Source organism: Cavia porcellus, unplaced genomic scaffold, assembly GCF_034190915.1.
Source record: "Cavia porcellus strain 051 isolate PalLab524CR breed Dunkin Hartley unplaced genomic scaffold, mCavPor4.1 scaffold_7, whole genome shotgun sequence".
Taxonomy (NCBI): Eukaryota; Metazoa; Chordata; class Mammalia; order Rodentia; family Caviidae; genus Cavia; species Cavia porcellus.
This window is the reverse complement of record NW_026947490.1, coordinates 95,640,150-95,657,930: the sequence shown is the minus strand read 5'-3', so window position 1 is coordinate 95,657,930 and position 17,781 is coordinate 95,640,150. Positions and strand designations below refer to the sequence as shown.

General features: G+C 42.3%; 1 protein-coding gene across 3 annotated transcripts in view; it reads right to left on the bottom strand.

The window, feature by feature from the left end:
* Sobp (sine oculis binding protein homolog) overlaps positions 1-16,623 on the bottom strand; it is a 151,703-nt gene extending 135,080 nt beyond the window's left edge. For 2 of the 3 annotated variants that reach the window (XM_063253970.1, XM_063253971.1), the window contains exons 1-3: positions 16,439-16,623; positions 4,335-4,473; positions 2,405-2,590 (exon numbers count right to left, since the gene is read on the bottom strand). In XM_063253970.1, the coding sequence (XP_063110040.1) occupies positions 2,405-2,590; positions 4,335-4,473; positions 16,439-16,534 (421 nt within the window). In that variant the 5' untranslated portion in view covers positions 16,535-16,623. Of the gene's footprint in view, positions 1-2,404; positions 2,591-4,334; positions 4,474-16,438 lie in introns of those variants that run through there. The other variant, XM_063253972.1, reaches the window with a different exon arrangement.
* Between the last annotated feature and the right edge of the window lie 1,158 nt (positions 16,624-17,781).

Below are 17,781 nucleotides of genomic sequence, written 5' to 3'. Positions count from 1 at the left end.
ACAGCATAAAACCACTGGTGTTCAGTTACTCTGGCTCCTAATTCCTCAATGTTCCTATGTCTAAGACTTCCAAGACTCAGTTTTTGGCCTCTGTCCCTTCGCATATTTATTTCCTGATCTGATGTGGAATTAGAGTTAAATAGGAGCTGTGTGCTTGGATTCCACGTGGCTGGCTCAGCAGGAAACTCCAGGGCAGGTTTTTTTTGGCGTGCAAAACTCATGTTAGCCTCAACTATGTTAATTTCTAAAGCTGTTTGCTTTGCTCAAATAAATCTTAGAGACAAATTTGCATTCAGATGCACACCTTTTTATGCACAAACTATATGCATGATAACTCTAGGGCAGAATAAGGATTGAAAGAAAAAGGTCTGGTGCTTACTAAATGGTTTTGTGCGCCAGGCACGAGGCTAGGTGTTTTACATGCATTTTCTCATCTCCACAATGACTCCATAAGGAACACTGTGACTGTCATGTTACAGATGGGGAGTGAAAGGAGAGACAGTAACTTCTCCATGTTCACAGCTGCTAAGTGGAAATCCAGATCTGAACCCAATCTTTCTAAATTTGAAGCAATACTTGTCACTTAGTCATATACCTGATCGATACCCTCATCATCATCTTCACCCAAGCCACAGAACATACATTCAAACACGATCTTGACATTTACAAAGTAAGTCACCTTTCCCTCTCAGTTGGCTATCTAAATCAATATGTCTTTGGTGCTTAGGATACAAATCTGTGTCGCCTCTGTCTCACAAAGCAATCATGAAAGGAAAACAGGGACATTAAAAAGGCAAACTTAATATAGCAACTATATTAGTAATTAGTAGACAAACACAATTACAAGTCATTTTTAACAAGTAAGTGGATTTTGATGACCTATCTAAGGATCTCAATTTACTGCTGAGACGTAGAAGACCAACCTGAGAATGTGACCATAAACATGAGGAGAAATGTGAGAAATGCTTCGAATACAATATAAATCCATCTGTAATATAAGCCTGGGAATTTCATTTACAATTTCTTTACCTTTTTTGAGAACATAACCAAATACCTATCTACTTAGTAAAAACACAAGCTATCTTACTTAGTATGTTACAGTAGCTACTGCTACTGTAATACAGCATGTATCATTGTTGGTTTCTATACGTAAAAAAATAAGCAGTGTCACAATTAAGCATTCTAGCATAACACCAAGTCAAGAAAAATCTTATTGAACTTCTTGCTGTACGTGAAACGTACTTGTAGCTGAGCTTGCTGTATCATAACCCTCAGCCCATTACCACCTAGTTCTGAACACTACCATGGGACTTTCTGAAAATATAAAAGCACTGATCTCATTTTCATCCAAGTGAAATTCAGATCTCTAATATTTTACTCTGAAAGACAACCTTCCAGGAATTAGAACTCTCTGGAGACGATACGTAATTTAGCTTGTTTCTTGAACGGATCTGGAGGAAGGATGTTTAGGACCATGTCTATCACCTGTCCTTTTATAAAACTACCCTTTCCACTTAGGCAGCTTATTCGTTCACCCTCTTGGTAACACCCCCGGTGAGGGCCAAGAGGAGAACTAGCGGCCCCCATGAGCCTACTGGAGCTCAGGCTGAGAATCAAACACCCCCACACCACACACACACACACACACACACGGTAGCAACTGGGGATAGATGTCTCAGCATCTCTCGGGAGGATGACCATATGCAATATAGCAAATATGGGGGTTTCCTTCTATCTTCTGTTTGAAGGCCAAGGTGGTTTTCACTGTTTTGTTATGTTTGTTTTGCTCTATTCAACATTCTCTTTCAATTTTTTTTTACAATGTTTTGTTTTTGGTTTGATTTCACTATACCTAATTGACTGGACAACTATTGTGCAGATAATGAGATATACTATAGTACCTATTAGTACTATCCCAGTGTCCTGCTGTGAAGTTCTGTACCAATGTCACTGCACTATCTCGATTGGCTTTGTTCTGTCTTGTTCTGTTGTATTTTTACTACCTTCAAAATAAAATTAAAAAAAACAAACTACCCTTTCCACAGAAACCCCAGGAGATGTGGCCCCGTATGCACCACCCAGTTCAACCACTTACTTTTTTTCATACTAACGAATCACTGCATCTATCTTATTTCTAGAAGACTATTTAATCCTTTTCTTAACTGGTAACTTCAGACAGCTGGTAGAAGAAAGTTTACAATGAATTACACGTTTTTAGACTTAGGATAAGGAAATTTTCCTACTGTAGCACTAATACTTTAAATAATACATGTGCTAACATTTCTTATGTCCAAAGTTTCCAAAACATTTTTCACCTACTTTTTTAAGCATTTAGTAATCACTCATGAGATAGTTAGAGCAACTGTCCACGAGTCCTGTTCACCGGAAACCTCACGGTGCTTACCTGCTGGTGGCTTTATGAAAGGTGGTGGAATTAAAGGTACAATAATGGGCACACTGCCATGATCCTTTGACCCTGCAGGTGAGTCACTGAGTCCATTTCCAGTGGCCAGCCCTGAATAACCTGTGCTTATATTGTATGGTGAAATAACACTGTCCTCGGGTAATTTTGGTTTTGGCAAAGAATTTTCTGTGAAAAAAGAAAAACATACACTCAGTGACAAAAGCACTTGTTCAGTAGAATTAAAACTTTCCTCATAAAATAATCATATAATGGAACAAATTTTTCCTTACAAACCTTAAACAAGTTACTAGAACTTCAGTCCATCGTGGAGCTTTTTGATCTAGCTACCATAAACTTCCAATCAGCTCCTTTGTATTTGCTCCACTATGGTAGCTGATATCCTAGTTGAATCATGGTGATGAATTCTAGCACTCTAAATTTCCATGGAAAATTGAAAGGCAATTAACCTTTTCCATATATAAGGTGATATATGGCAGCACTGCTCTCTGGCTACCAAGGGCAAAGCCTAAAGCATTCATCCCGGCATTCTAACTAAGTAGGTCTCACTGTCCTGTAAACAATAACCGTAACATCCGCAAATGATCAACGAGAAAGAAGCAGATGATTCAGAAGAAAAGTGCTATCTGTCACATCAGCTATTGCTATCCATTAAAAATTAACAAAAATGAAAACAAAACTTACAACGTTTGTGCATTTTCTTATGAAAATCATTTTTTTAAAAAGCCTCAACCATGGAAAATAACTTTTTCTAATAGGATATCCTGGCTCTCTCTCCTTCCATGCTCCCCAGAGGCAAAGATTATTGCCTAGGCCAAGTATTATATGAGCTATTGGTTTACAGAATGTAAATTCATGACTTGCACTTTTCATTTACAGTGAAATTGATGATACTGTCTTTCCAACATGATCTGTATGATTTCATAGCAAGCTTAACATAAAATCTGTCACATGCTTTCCATTCCACGTGCCTGCAGCACAGCTCATTTACATTTCACAGCTTGGTACAAAGAAAAGTGCTTCCTTAAAGACTAGAAATAAAATGCCTGAACAGGTAGGTAGTCTATGCCAAAAGATTCTGAATACAACACAAATACTGATCAAATTACAGGTGATGATGATGCACAATTCATTTTACTCATTTTTATTAAAACAAATTATTAAAATTATGTGAATAAATTGCTCCTTGACAAGCTTCTCCTTTTTTTTTTTTAACAAATCACTGTGCCAACTTTAAGTTCATACTGTCAGTACTCACACAGGCTTCTCCCTCCTGCCCTCCTGCTCTCCTGCCCACTGGTCGAATTAGTGTCAGTTCTGCTCAGCAGATCCTCTCTAACTTCTACCGGTTAGTTGGCTTCATAAAACTCTTAGAGAATAATACAGGATGCCATCATCTACTTCTTACTATTTTTCTAACCCTATTCAAAACTATAGGACAGGGGAAGAGTGAAAATTTCAAACAAAATGGAAACAGGGGTTCCTTTTAGAATTTGCACTTATAAAAAGTAAAGTAGTATTAGTACCAGTGACTCCCTCACAGTCTGAAAATGTAATCCTGCATTGCATTTAACAGAGCGCCCCAATCCCTGATAACTGATGCTGTAGCAAAGTGATCAGGAAGCTGAAGGTTAGGGAACACTGACTCTCTCTATGCATTCGCAGGCGGGACTGCGGCACTTGCGGCCCAGAGTCCTTGTCTGGAAAGAGATTACGTTCTGTCTATGTTTGCTTTACGCTGCACTCTTACTTCCTGTAGACTTGTGCTTTACAGGCAAGTGCTACTGAGATGTGCATTTAAATCAACCAATGGCAAAAATCAACAAAAATGAGTCCCAAAGCAACTCAATTCTGGCAGTATGAGATAGTTAATCCTTTTTCACATGAACAAAGGGACATTAAATGTCATTACCTTTGAGAACAGAAATGTGCTGCCGGCTCTCCCCATCTGTAGGGTAGCTCCTGAATTCAATATCTTCACCATCTTTTAATTCAACCTTATCATAGCCATACCAGCCAAGGAGTTCATTCATGGTGTTTTCTGCAAAGTTCTGAAAGAGAAGCATAAGCTCCTACTTATTTCTATAATCAATAGGCATTTAAAAAGAAAGCATAAATTGAATTGTTTGCCCAACCCCATTTAGCACCAGCCCTGCCCCACTTTCCCTAGAGTGGTGCTCATTTTTCAAATCACGTTCAAAAATTGTAATGCATTTAAATCACAGAATGATGCATCCAATTATGACAGGCCTTCAGACATTTGCAATTTAAAGATAATAAGAAAAAAAAAGGTATTTGTCAGTTTTACCTACGAATAGGAAGTCCTATTTTAGCATAATCTTTTACAAAGCCTATATTCCACATTCATACAAAAATATTGAGGAAAAGCACAAAAAATAGCTAACAAAAGATTTCAAAACTGAAAACAATCAACCTTTTTGTGGTTCAGAATAATTTAAATTAGAATTGCTTTCCGAGGAAGGTATTGTTTCTTAACGTTTATCTTAGATAAAGCAAAATCTCAACAAAGAAATTATTGCTCAATTGTCAACCACTTACCATACAGAAAGCTAAATAGGTTACCAGGGTCTCCCTTTTTAAATTCCCCTTTGCAAGAGTATCTTTTAAGTCTATGCATAATTTCTTTATACATTTTATTAGTGACAAATTCTTTCTCCAAGAATTCAAAGGTCACTATGATTGTCTTCTAATAAGTGACATAAAAGTACCAAATAACATTAAGGTTACCAGCCAGCATAGATTTTGAATAATGTGTAAACTATTTTATGAACTATAAATCAACATATAAAAGTAAGGTATTATTACTGTTACTATACATATTGAAATTTGAAAATAATGGTAAAGTTGATCAGATTTAATACTTTATATCGTGATTATTTGATCAACTTATCAGTTGTTAGATCTGAAAATGAGATGTAAGACTGTGTGTTAATGACCCAATGCTTGGATGTGCTTTAAATATCTATTTGACAGGGCACCCTGAGCCTCCTAGACTGAGCTTCTAGGAAGCCTATATATCCTAACCTCCGTGATTCAAAGAATCCTTTATTATTCTCCTTAGAAGCTGTCATTTCTGAATTACACTAGGAAGTATAATTTATATACCTGAAACAAAGCACACAGCTAAGCCAGAGTATGCACACACCTGAACATATAAATTCCATGTTTCCTTGAATTTTACGACTTTAGATTTCCACAGGGGTTGCATAAAAAAAATAAAAGATATTACACTCCTGAGTCCAGAAACACAAACCTGGCATTTCAAACCACCCACAGGATGCTACATCTTTTCCTTTAGCACCCACTTAGGCTCTGAGCTCCAACTGGGTCAATCTTGATGGTATAGTGCACCAGCAATTAAAAAAGCAATCTGGTCAGATTGATTCGGTCTTACCATTCACAGGGCCAACAGTCAGCCACATCAAGCCGTAGTGAGGCACTTATTCTCTGTGATGGCTGATCGTGTCCACATTAAATAGACATTCTTCTCATGAATGCACAAAGATGATATGATCGATATGAATAATAAGCTCAGCAACTTCAGGAATAACACTGAGGAAGACTAAGCTAAATCCTGCTCTACTCAATCAAAAGGGATCCCTTTAATGAGGTGTCACTCTGCCCTAACACCTAATTTCTTTCACTGAATTGAATGCCTGACTGGAGAATGACAGTCCTACACACACAAATCAAGGTCCTCCAGCAGTGGTCTGGCAGCAGAAATCTCCACGGATGAAGCTTATACTTTGCATCGAAAAACCAATTTCCAACAGCATTAAAAGCCAAATTCAAGTTATCTTATTGGTCTGTGCACTGTTTGCCCCAATCTCTAAGAGAACTGTGTTAACAAGACAGAAAATCTTTTGTATAGTAACTCCTGGCTACCATGTCCAGTGTTGTACACCATTCCTATGGGGAACTGCCTTCTCCAGTTCTCCCTCACCCCTGAAGTCACACGAAGGCTACAGATGCGTAATTCATACATCAACCTCCCAGCCAAGGATATAGATTAGTTTGTTTTTAGTTCAGCTGCAAATCCATTCAGTCTTGCACAACCAATACTAGGGTTGGCATTCAGAAGTTTCAGATATTTGGATGAAAACTGTAATCTCAACTGGATTATTAACACCAAATTCATATTACTTGGGCAGCTTAAGTGCATCAGTTTAGTTTATGGTTTCTGCTATTTTTAAAAACTCAGAGGTTTCATGGAGCAATCAGTAGAACTCAATCTATCCTGTGATTTTCAAGTTACAATAAATGTCAAGGAAAATAAACTCTAAAACATTCCCTTTCTTGTCACTGAAAATAAACACTTTAATGTTTTGCCCTATGACTGCAAAAACAGAAAACAAGGACTTACAAAAGCTCAACCCATAAGTCTCCAAACCTTCATAAAAGGTTCATGAAAAACAGAAAATGAATGCAAAGTTATAAAGCAGCTAGAAGAAACAGACTATTAGCTCTGTTGTATACAGTGTTTATCAAGAAACCAAGGAACTCCGAGTAACTAATTTTAAAAATTTCTAGGTAGAGTTTGATGATAAATATCACAGGGGCTTATTATGGTGCTAAGCCAAAGGAAATGACATCGATTTTTGCATTTACCATCCAAGAGTATAATATATTCCAGGAGAAATGAATTTAGCGTTTATGGCCCATAAGGCTTTTCAAGTCTTTCTGGTAGATAATTCCAACAATTAGTGTTTTCAGTACTTTAGTGTATCCTTTAAGAAAGATTTTTCTATTTTAAAAAGTTACTCCTAGATCTGGGCGTGGTGGTGCACATCTGTAATTTCAGCACTGGCTACAAAGTGCTACAAAGTGAGTTCAAGGCCAGCCTGAACTGCATAGTGAAACCAGGTCTTAAAAAGACAAAAATAAATTAATTAATTAAAAATTATACCTTTCCGGGCCAGAGATTTAGCTCAGTGGCATAAGCACCTGCCTTGCAAGTGCACAGTTGTGAGTTCAATCCCTGGCAGCCAAAAAAAAAAAAAAAAATTTATATATATATACCTTTCCTAAGTTTCTTTAAAAAGATGAATACATGTGGACAAGAGTTAAAATGAAGAGAAGTTTTTAAGGTAAGGATATTCACTAATAAGATAAGCTCCTATACTAAGAGAAATTATGAAATTTGTTAACCCCCCAAAAAACTTTACCTAGCATTTCTCCTGGAGACAAAAAACTAAAACTGAAATGCTCTTAATAGTTTCTCCCAGCTTTAGGATTCTGTGGAATCAAATAACTTCTACTTATATTAAAAATAAAATACCTTTTGCAAAGAAATTACATAATTACAGTGATCACACATGAGGAATTTTACTCAACAGTCATTATTTCAAATATTTTACCACTGCTCCCATAAACAATCAAAAATGTGCCAGAAATTTCAACATGCTGGCACCCCAATTACATTTTGCACACTGCCTCTTGCCCCTGGAAGTGACACAAAAATCCTCTCTCATACCATGTGGTCCAATTTAGGTTTGGAAAATAGGTCACTAAAACTGTAATGATAATGTCTAATACTCTCAGAGCACACTGCAGTTTTTCCACGTCCTTCAATGCTCTTATTCCTTTCAATAACTCTGTGTATTAGGTATTTGGTTTCCACTACAAGCTTCTAGTGAACCTATGTGACACTCTCATTTTACAAGAAAAACTTAAGAGTATTATGAAGGCAAAAGACAAGCATCACCCGGAAAGTCAAAAGTAAAATAAATACTTTCTGTTTCTTAGCCCAGGTTTCTATCTACTGTAAATTTTATGCAGTCTAACGTGTCAGCAATTTCAAAGACACTGCATCCCTGAACCAATCAGAAGTTACTGAACGTCAACCTCGTACACGAAGCGCCCGCCCCCAGGGCGCGTCTGCCAGGGCTGACACTTGCCCTGCTATGGGATGTGATCACTGGACTCCATTCACCTCGGTCACTCGTCCTGCAGAAGAGATGCTTGAAAAGTCAACTAAAACTGAACCTTCCCACTTCACAGTTTTTTGGATCGCGTCTGACCGCTTTGTGCTTCCAACATTTAATTCCCTTACTTTTCCTTCCAATTTTCCTCTCTCACCTCCAAGGCCCCCAACCCAAGGAAGGCATGAGTCTGAAAGCCTGCTCACATCTGAGGATTAAAAAGATAAATAAATCAAAGGATCACAGAGAATGTCAAAAGGAGCTTCTGCTATTTCTTCATTCTTCCTAACTTTTTTTTAATACCAGAAAAATTTACTTTTGTTAGACTTTAATTCCAAGGGTATTCATTAGGTACCTCCTTATTCTAGAACAGCTACACAAATGTTGAAGTTCAATCTAAATGGTTTGTAATTAAAAATTTCACCAAAGGCATTTTGAAAACAGCAATAATCAAAAATTCTAAAAACATTTCTACAACATAAATATTCAAGCTCTTCAAAAAGGACTGACGATTTTATTTACTTTGGCCACACCAAGCAAATTTTAAAACACAGGTAGATACAACTGATTGCTTTCATAATAAGGGTGGGAACTGAATATCAGTGTGTTTTCAGATCTGTTTCTTAAGAAAGTTTCTTAAGAAAATCTGTTTCCTGCAAGATAGCAGGAAATATTCAAGGAGCTTCCAACCATTTACCCAAATGAGGGACAATCTTGGCCTCCTTCTCCAGAAAAACACAATTCCATTTTTACTCCAATTCTTAGTTCTAGTAAAGTATTTCACCTATCCCAAATACCTCTAAATTAGCTTAAGGTAGAAAACTTTTTCATTTTATGCCTCCCCAACACGAAGTTTAACACTTATAAGATACTTAATAAATGTGCTAATTCATTTGGGTACATTCAGAAATATTTTTAAAATTATAAATACATAAATGATCAAAATTCAGGAAATCTGATTCTAACAATAAACACGGAAAATTTAAAAAATTATAAGACATAGTATTAGTGAGCACTCAAACTGATACAACTTTTAGAAAGGATACATTTGATTTTATGCATTAAAAGGCTTAAAAATTTATACACCATTTGATTCAACAACTTACATTCTAGACTTAAGAACTGTTCTAAGAAAACAGGTACAGAAATATACACATTCAGGAATACTTATCTCCGTGTTGCTTTCTTAGAAACAAACTAAATTCTAAACAATAGTAACTTGGTTAAATAAATTACAGTTTATATAATGGAATAGTATTTCACCACTAAACTATACACTGTAAATTTTAGTGCCATGAAAAGCTATTAGCAATATATTGAGTTTTAAAAGGGAACGTAGTACACCATGAGATCATTTTTGTTTTTAAAAAACTGTGTATCATACACAGAAAAGGGCATGAAAAGGCATACATCAAAATGTTGACAGTCATTGTGTCTGAGTGGGAAAATTACAGGCTTTGTTTTTTTTAATTTCTATTATTTATTCTACCATTTCTGTCACATCTGTATTTCTGTAAAAACAGAAAACTAGTTTTAATTAAAAATTAACACACAGTCTCACTCTAGACAACTGCATCAGTCACAGTCACAGCCCTAATGAAAATAAAAGGGATCTGTCAGTTACATTACTTAACTTCAAAACATTCTGACATGCATTATCCAAAAAGTGGAGCATACGAGAAATAATTTAAAAAGGAAGGGACACTCCCAATCCTAAACGATCTGCACGGCGGCAGCGAAAGCACTGGTGTTTCTGCTAAAGTTATGAATAAAATAATGATGGTTATTTTTGGAAAATATTTTCTTCCCTTAGCCATCTCCAGGTGTTCTGAGTGACTTCTGGGATTAATTTCTATCAAGCATCACTGGACTCACTAATAAAGAGAAAGAAGAGGAATCTGCAGAAGACAGACACAGCCCCGTTCAAGTTCCAGAGTAAAAACCCAAGTTGATTAAAGTCAGTTTCTAGCTGTGTTCACAGGCCTGGTCCAGGGCTGTCCAACTGTCCTTTAACACAGATCCCATGAACCAGTTTCACTTTATGGTTATGTCAAGAAAAGGGTCATGAAGTAAAATTTAAGTTGTGCAAAAAGAAATATCTGAAGAACCCTTTACAGATTATACTGTATGTCCACATTGGAAATCCCATTGGATGACATGGTAAAGAGAAGCCACTCCCCAAGGACCACCCATTAGAGAGTCATCCACATGCGTGAAACACTAACAATGTCAGATTCGCACTCTGGGTGCAGACTTACACATTAAGCCCTGATGTTTTCACCTGAACTACAGTGTTCTAGCTTGAAACCCTTTGAAGATGATTACTGAGCTCCATTTCGGTTCATTCTGCAGCACTGCTGTCAGCCACAACACAATGATTTCAATGCAGCGCTAAATACAGAGAACATAACACTAACACTCCACTAGGAAATCTGAGACAAAACTCTTGTTGTCTTACTGATATATTCAAAGCATATGAAACCAAAATCATGTGCTACCGCATATAAAATCTATGACATTTTATGTCTTTCTGTGATAAAAAGCAATCACATACTCACATTTTAATCTGCTTCCAAGACATCAACTGTCCTAAAAGAGTCAAACAAATGCTGAAGGATGGAAGATACTGGCCTTCAGCTAACACTGTGGCAGGCATGGCAGGTATACAGCTGTGTGCAGCTGTGTCCTATCACAGCTGCACAACTGCCCCCACCAAAAAAGTATCAAGACTTGTTACATTGTTTTCCTGTCTGTGCCTTACCACAGAATAGAGTTCCACAGGCCTTTGGTTATATAAGAGATATTAACACTCATCAATCTACAGGTTCTATAATACACATTCAGCAAATCTCACTCGCCATCTGCTTTCATGTCTGTTTAGACGTTTCAATTGGAACTACTGAAACAAAGTACTCTATTTTTTCTCTTTCAACCCCGTAATATCCCCTCCCTTTCAGGAAAATATTCGATAATCTTACAAACTTGAGAATGTGAATGTAGCTGAATTCTCAATCCACAAGTGGAAGTTCTAGACTCCAGGGATATTTATGATCCGTCTTTTACTACTTCTGATATGTTAGGGGCAGATAAAGAGTAAATAAAAGGAGTATTTGTTTAGAAGACAGAAAGAGCTTGGTCACCCTGATGCGACATCATCCTTGGATCTCTCCTTTGTAGAGAGCCACTTGCACTCACTAATATTTGCCCGCTTTTAGGCCCTGTTTTTTACTTTCTTTTAAAAACTGTGTTACCTCTTGTTTCTCTAAATCTGTCTTTCACACAGTGAGAGCAGGGCTTGGCTTCTCAAAGCAGCTTGGCAAGTACAGAGGCAGGAAACGCAGAAGGGAATGAGTCTGTCAGACTCATTTTCTTCTAGTTCAAATGTTTATTTCAGATTTTGGGAGGAAGTGGAGTGGTTCCTTTCCATTTCCTCCTCTCTGGAACCTGTGAGTTGTATAAGGCTTAGAGAATGATGCTCTACTGGTAGCTCCCAGATGGAGCAAAACAGTTGCCTCTGAACCCACCCAGCCCCACTTAATACAGAAAAATCCACTGTCAGAGCCTTCCAGGATCCTCTTTTATAGGTCCAGCCTGGAACCCTGCAGTAGACAACTGACAATAATCCCATACCTGCCCCAAAGAGGAAGGGTCCTATCCCAACTGACAGTCGCCAGACCTGCCACACTGCAGACCTGAGGCTACTTGTTTAGCAAGGAAGACACAATTTAAGAATGCTTTGGAGGATCTGGTCCCAAGCCCACTTTCTAAGTTCCTGAGATTTATTGCATTTGACAGCAGAATAGCATTTCAGCAGCTAAACTCACAATGTTCCCATTTATTAATGAGCTAATTTCAACGCTATACATACTGATTTTCCAATCCACACTAATTTTCCAGTGATTCTTAAACATCCAGCTGTTTATCATGCTGGGCTCTGCAACTTGCTTTATTGTGCATACAACCAACACAGGTCATTTTTTAATGCTAAATGGAGACCATCAGAAACCAAACTAGAAAATCCTGTGGTAAGTTTCCTACTAAACTCTAACAGATGTGCCTCCTACAAACTATAGGCATCAGGACTGAGCATAATTTTACGTACAAATTACTTACTAAGAATATTTATAGACAGAAACCTTCTCCAGCAAAGATGAGACCCTGTGACATTTAACAGAGATTATCCTGTAGTTTAGCAATTGATAAAGAAACCAAACATTGTAAGTACATTAATTATGGTTTATTTAGGAAAGTTTCCAGGACAGATTGCTTGATGTAATCATGTTAGTTTTGTCAAAGAGTTTTAAAAGATAAAAATCTGATTCATTCTCTCTACTAGTTTAGATTTCTTGAGTTCTCTAATTGTTTAGTAGCTGTTGATCACAGTTCACTAAGATCTATGTGCACAAAATAAACATCCTTAAGTATAGCGATATTTATACTTACACATATAATTATACTTACACATTCACTAGTACAAACTAGTTTTTCTAATTGCCATGTTCTGGAACCTGAAACCAACTAACCCTCGCATGTGGGAATTCCCTCCTGACATCCATTTATTATGACACATGTGAGCTAACAGTGTATCAGAGACATATTATGTTAGACACAATCCCAGTATTCATTTTAGAAATCAAAAGTAGGCAAAATATAAATTACACCGCCAATCATTACACTGATTTTTAAAATCTTCGAATCACTAATTAAGCATCTTCTTTGTAAGTACAGCAAAATAATCAGTTATTTTTAAACCAAGAAAAGTCCAAATAAAAATAAGACATAAAAAAAATTTACAAAGATCATAATGAAGCAAACATTTCTACTTGAAGATATTTCCACTGAAGTACACTATACCTATGCTTTGCCAAGTCATGTATTTTTCACACACAAAATTATATTGTATCAAATTTACATTTGTTATAACTGCTATGTACATTAAACCAGTGATAACGAAAATGTAACTCAATATCTGATCTAGTGAAACAGCAACCAACATTAGCTCCCAGCCACACGAAGGCAATCTCCAATGCCATTACTGGTGTCAGCTAGATCTCAGCCAGTCTGTCTTCTCTGGCCATTTTTAAATAAATATATATGTGACTATCTCAATTAGGGAGCCTTAAAGGAAGTCACTGAGATGAGGCAATTTTGTAGCTCATTTTCGGTACCCTGTATTTGCTGTACTTAAAATAGACTCTTGTACCAATGTCCTTTCTAAGGAGAAAAAAAAATCACATACACACCAGTCCCTTTTCTTTCAGCTCACAGAGAAGCAACTTGATCCAACCAGTGTTGAAACCTGAGTAGGTCACTGTACACCACGATAAAATTCCCTAATCCCTGGGCCAAATCTCCCTGAGGGGGCCTCCTCCTGATCCTCCACTTCCCAGGCTGACTTTTCCATTGCTCTCTCCTCCGTCCCCCTTTCATTTCCCCTACCTTCGAGCCTTGATATGTGATCCGAGGTAGGGGCTCAGGTTTCCGTTTTTACAGCTTAGGCCGAGCTAGCTGTATACATTCCTTTCTTTCTGCCGGGCAGTGATTACTTACCAGGGCTTAGTTTACACTGGTCCAGATGAAAGCCGTTCAGAAGGCAAACACAGCCAGGCAGCTCCAGCGGCACCGATATGAAGCTGCACAAGGCCACATTGTGTTCTCGGTGACATTTTGTTGCACACATTTTTATACAGGGCAACCAACTTGTTATGTTACTCTACACTTGACATTCCAGGGAGCCGGAGGGATAATAATGCCGTGAGTTTGGGGAGGGGTTTTGTTGCTGTGGTTATTCATATTAAAAGCAGAAAAAATTAACGAGGTCAAAATAACCCTTGAGAAACCACTTTTTAAATACGAATTTTTGGTGCTATTATATGACAGGAATGCCTACAAACAATTGCACTAGACATGCCGGCTTGTTTGCATGGACATGACTGGAAAATTTGGCCAGCAGTCTCCCGCACGGTTCCAAACCAGAGAGAAAATACCAGTCCTACAGGCAACCGACTTATCTGCTGTGCAAAACTTCTCGTTCAATGCTACTCTGAACTGAAAGGATGAAGATTAAAACTTCAAATAGTGGGTGGTGATTTGGAAGAAAGAGAACATTTTAAAGAGGAAATTCTGTACACCAAGGTTAATTCCACACTTAGTCCTGCACACTGGCTAAAAATTGTGTAATTTTTCCCCTTCAGACAATGTTGTTTTTGTTTCTTCCTCACCAGTTCAGACAAACATCTGTTATACTGCAGAAGGACAACTATCTCCCAAACCACCGAGTGCGTCTGCAGCCAAAGTCAACAACACGAGCCCCAAGCATGGAGCACAGTCAGCCTTTATATCCAGCCGGGATAACATTTCACATGTTTTGATTAAAATTAGCTAATTTGTAATTCTAGAACCTATGAAACTTAAAAGCTGCCATCCATATAGATCACATTAGACAGCGTTTTAAAGGGCCAGAACACGCTGGGATTTCCTAGGGGCCTTCACCTCTCTCCTCATCCCCCAGTCCCGATTTAAAACGATATTGAAAAGTAATCTGGAAACGAAGGGCAAGTGAGAAGGAAGGTTGGTTATTGTAGATTAAATTCACCCTCATTAAAAGAACTCAACTTCTATTGGTCTATTTCCCCTCCTCCTTTCTTTTCCTTTTCAAATTGTCTATCACTGCAATCAATGGTGGTCCATTACAAGGAATGGCACTGATTTCCAAGGCAAATCTTCCATATTCATTCTTTGGACTGACACTGCGTTCTCATGCTTGCAGGAACTAAATTCCTCACCCTAAAATAAAACCCTAATCCCAAAACTTAGAAAATACTATTTGACATTTCCAGGGAGAAGAAAAAACTATTCACAGGCGCCTAACACAGACACACCTAGGATGTATATCCCTGAGCCCGAGTCCAAGAGTGGGCTTTACACAAGCCACTCTCATCGAACCTATTTGTTCTAATCAAAAAGCCGTCAAAACGCAATAAATGCGACCTAGGTGCGTATCATCTTTACCCAGTTTGTCTTTTAAATATAATTTTAACCAAATCTGACAAAGTGTCCTGAAGGACTCTATGCAGAAGGCTGCAAAACGCAAACTTGCTACTCTTTTAGTAACTCACAGTAAGAAAAAATTGGTAAATAAAAATAATTTTTAAAAAAATCAACAGAGAATCAACACAAAATTCCTCGCTGGGGGCGAAAAAAAAAAAACCGGCTCCGTAGAAAATAACGGAGTGGGGGCGAAGAGAGGACCCTGGAACTGAACTATGTTCTTATGCAACCGCTTCGACGCGAACAGCTGGCGCGCCAGGCGCTGCGCTCGCCACCTCTGGAGCACCGCTGGCCTGGCGGGGCGCCCGGCCACGCCGAGGTCTCCGGGCCAGCCTTTCCGAACAATGGGCAGGCACGCTGCGAAGCCGCCCTGCGGACAGCTATTTTCGCTGGGGCCGGCCGGGGTCTGGCTGGCTGGTGAGCCACGCAGGGCCGAGCGGGCGAGCGGGGGCAGCGAAAGAGAGCGGCGGACTGGCGGGCGGAGGTGGGCGAGGCGAGCCGGGGGGCAGGACCGTGCCCAGCACCGCGCAGCTGGCCGGGCACTGACAGCCGCTAGGTGCTCGCAGCTGGGGACCTGGAGCAAAGCGGGCTCCTGGGGTACGGGGGTGGGGGTGAGCTGCGGAGAGGTGCGCTCCAGCTCTCCCGAGGCGCCTCGGCCGGGAGGCTCTAAACTTTGCGGAGGGGTCCCACAGAGGATTCCCGAAAAAGGGTGGAAAAACCACAGCGCCCTTCGGAGGACCTCCCCGCCGGGCCACCTGGCCCGCGTCCGCCCCGAGACGCACCGGGCCGACCCAGGGTGTGCAAGGTGAAGCGGTGCGTGGCTCCCCACCCCCATGCACCGGAGCCTGGCGGACCTCGGGGGCGCAGCCGGCGCGTCGGCCTCCACCCGGCACCTGGCGGCGGGCTGAGCGCCCCGGTCGGCACCCCAGGCGCTGCCGCGCGCGCCCCGCGCCGGGAACCCTCGCAGCGGCCCAGGGGGAGCGGACGCGGGCCGGGCTGCGTCCCGCCCGGGGCCCGGGAGTACCTTCATCTCCTCGTTGATCTCCCGCTTCACGGGGTGAGCCGGCTTCCTGCTCCTTTTATTTTCCGGGGGTCTCCCTTCCTTCTCCATCTCTGCCATGTTTTTGTGTCTGGTTTCTGTGGAGATGAAATGGCTGCTGCCGCCCCGGCGGTGGCGGTGGCGGCGGCGGCCGAGGTGGTGCTGATGGAGGCGAGGCCGGCCGAGGTAGCGGCGCTGCGGGCCGGGCCGGGCCGGGCCGCGCTGGGCGGGGAGGCGGGCGCCGCGCAGCGGGCTCCCTCCTAGCGGCGCAGAGCGTCAGTGGCGGAGAGGGCGAAAGGGAGCTGGGGGAGCCTCGGGGATGCGGCCGCCGCTGCCTCGCCTGCTCCTGCTGCCGCCGCCGCCGTCGCCGCCAACGCCGCCGCTGTGGCCGCCGCCCGTGCCGCTCCCGCCGCCGCTGCCGCCGCTCCCGCCGCCGCCGCCGCCGCCGGGCTGCATCCTCGGGGCCCCGCGCAGTCGTCAGCCATCTTCCGTCGCTCCGTCCGTCCGCATGGGCGAGGGGGACGAGGGCCGCGCGCGGAGAGAGCTGCTCTGACGAGCGTGCGCGGATGCGAGTGTGAGTGTGAGTGCGCCGGCGAGCGCGCCGGCCTGGGCGCTCGGCGCCCCCCGCGGGCCGAGCCGAGCCGAGCCGGGCCGAGCCGAGCCGAGCCGAGCCGAGCCGAGACGAGTCGAGCCGAGCCGGGGGCGGGCCGGGGGCCGGGCGGGCGGGGGCCGGGGCCGGGGCCGGAGGGCGGGGGCGGGCCGGCCCCCCGCGCGCCAGCGGGCGTGGCTTCCCCGGCGCTGTGGACGCGGATGCTGCGCGGCTCCGGGGTCTGCTCGCGGCCGCCTGTGCATCCGCGGCGGGCACCGGCGGGCGGTTCGCGGCGCCCCTGGCGACCGCCGCCTGTCCGGATGCTCCCCGCGCGTCCGCGCCCTCTCCAGCCCCGGCCCCTCTCCCGCACTCCGGAGCGTGGGCGCCGGCGGCTCTAGAGTTCGGTTTTGAACCCGTCCTGGAAGCCGTGGAGGAAAACCCGAATGGGCGGGGGAGGGGCGAGGGGAGGAGTCGAGCGCTGGGAGGGCGAGGGGACCTGGGTGGCCACGCCAGGGGGCCGCTGGCCCTCGGGGACAGCACACCGCGCTGGCCGCCTCTGCATCGCCTCGCCTGGGTCGAAGGGCGAGAAAAGTCCAGCCCGAACCCACGCCCTCAGATGCCAGGGCAGTGTCCCTGTCCGGGGCCACCCCAGGGAGCGCGTCCGCAGGCTGTCCCTGGAGAGGTCCCGGCCCCAGAGCCCCGCGCTCTCCTACTGCTCCAGCACGCGAGGTCTGCCCTG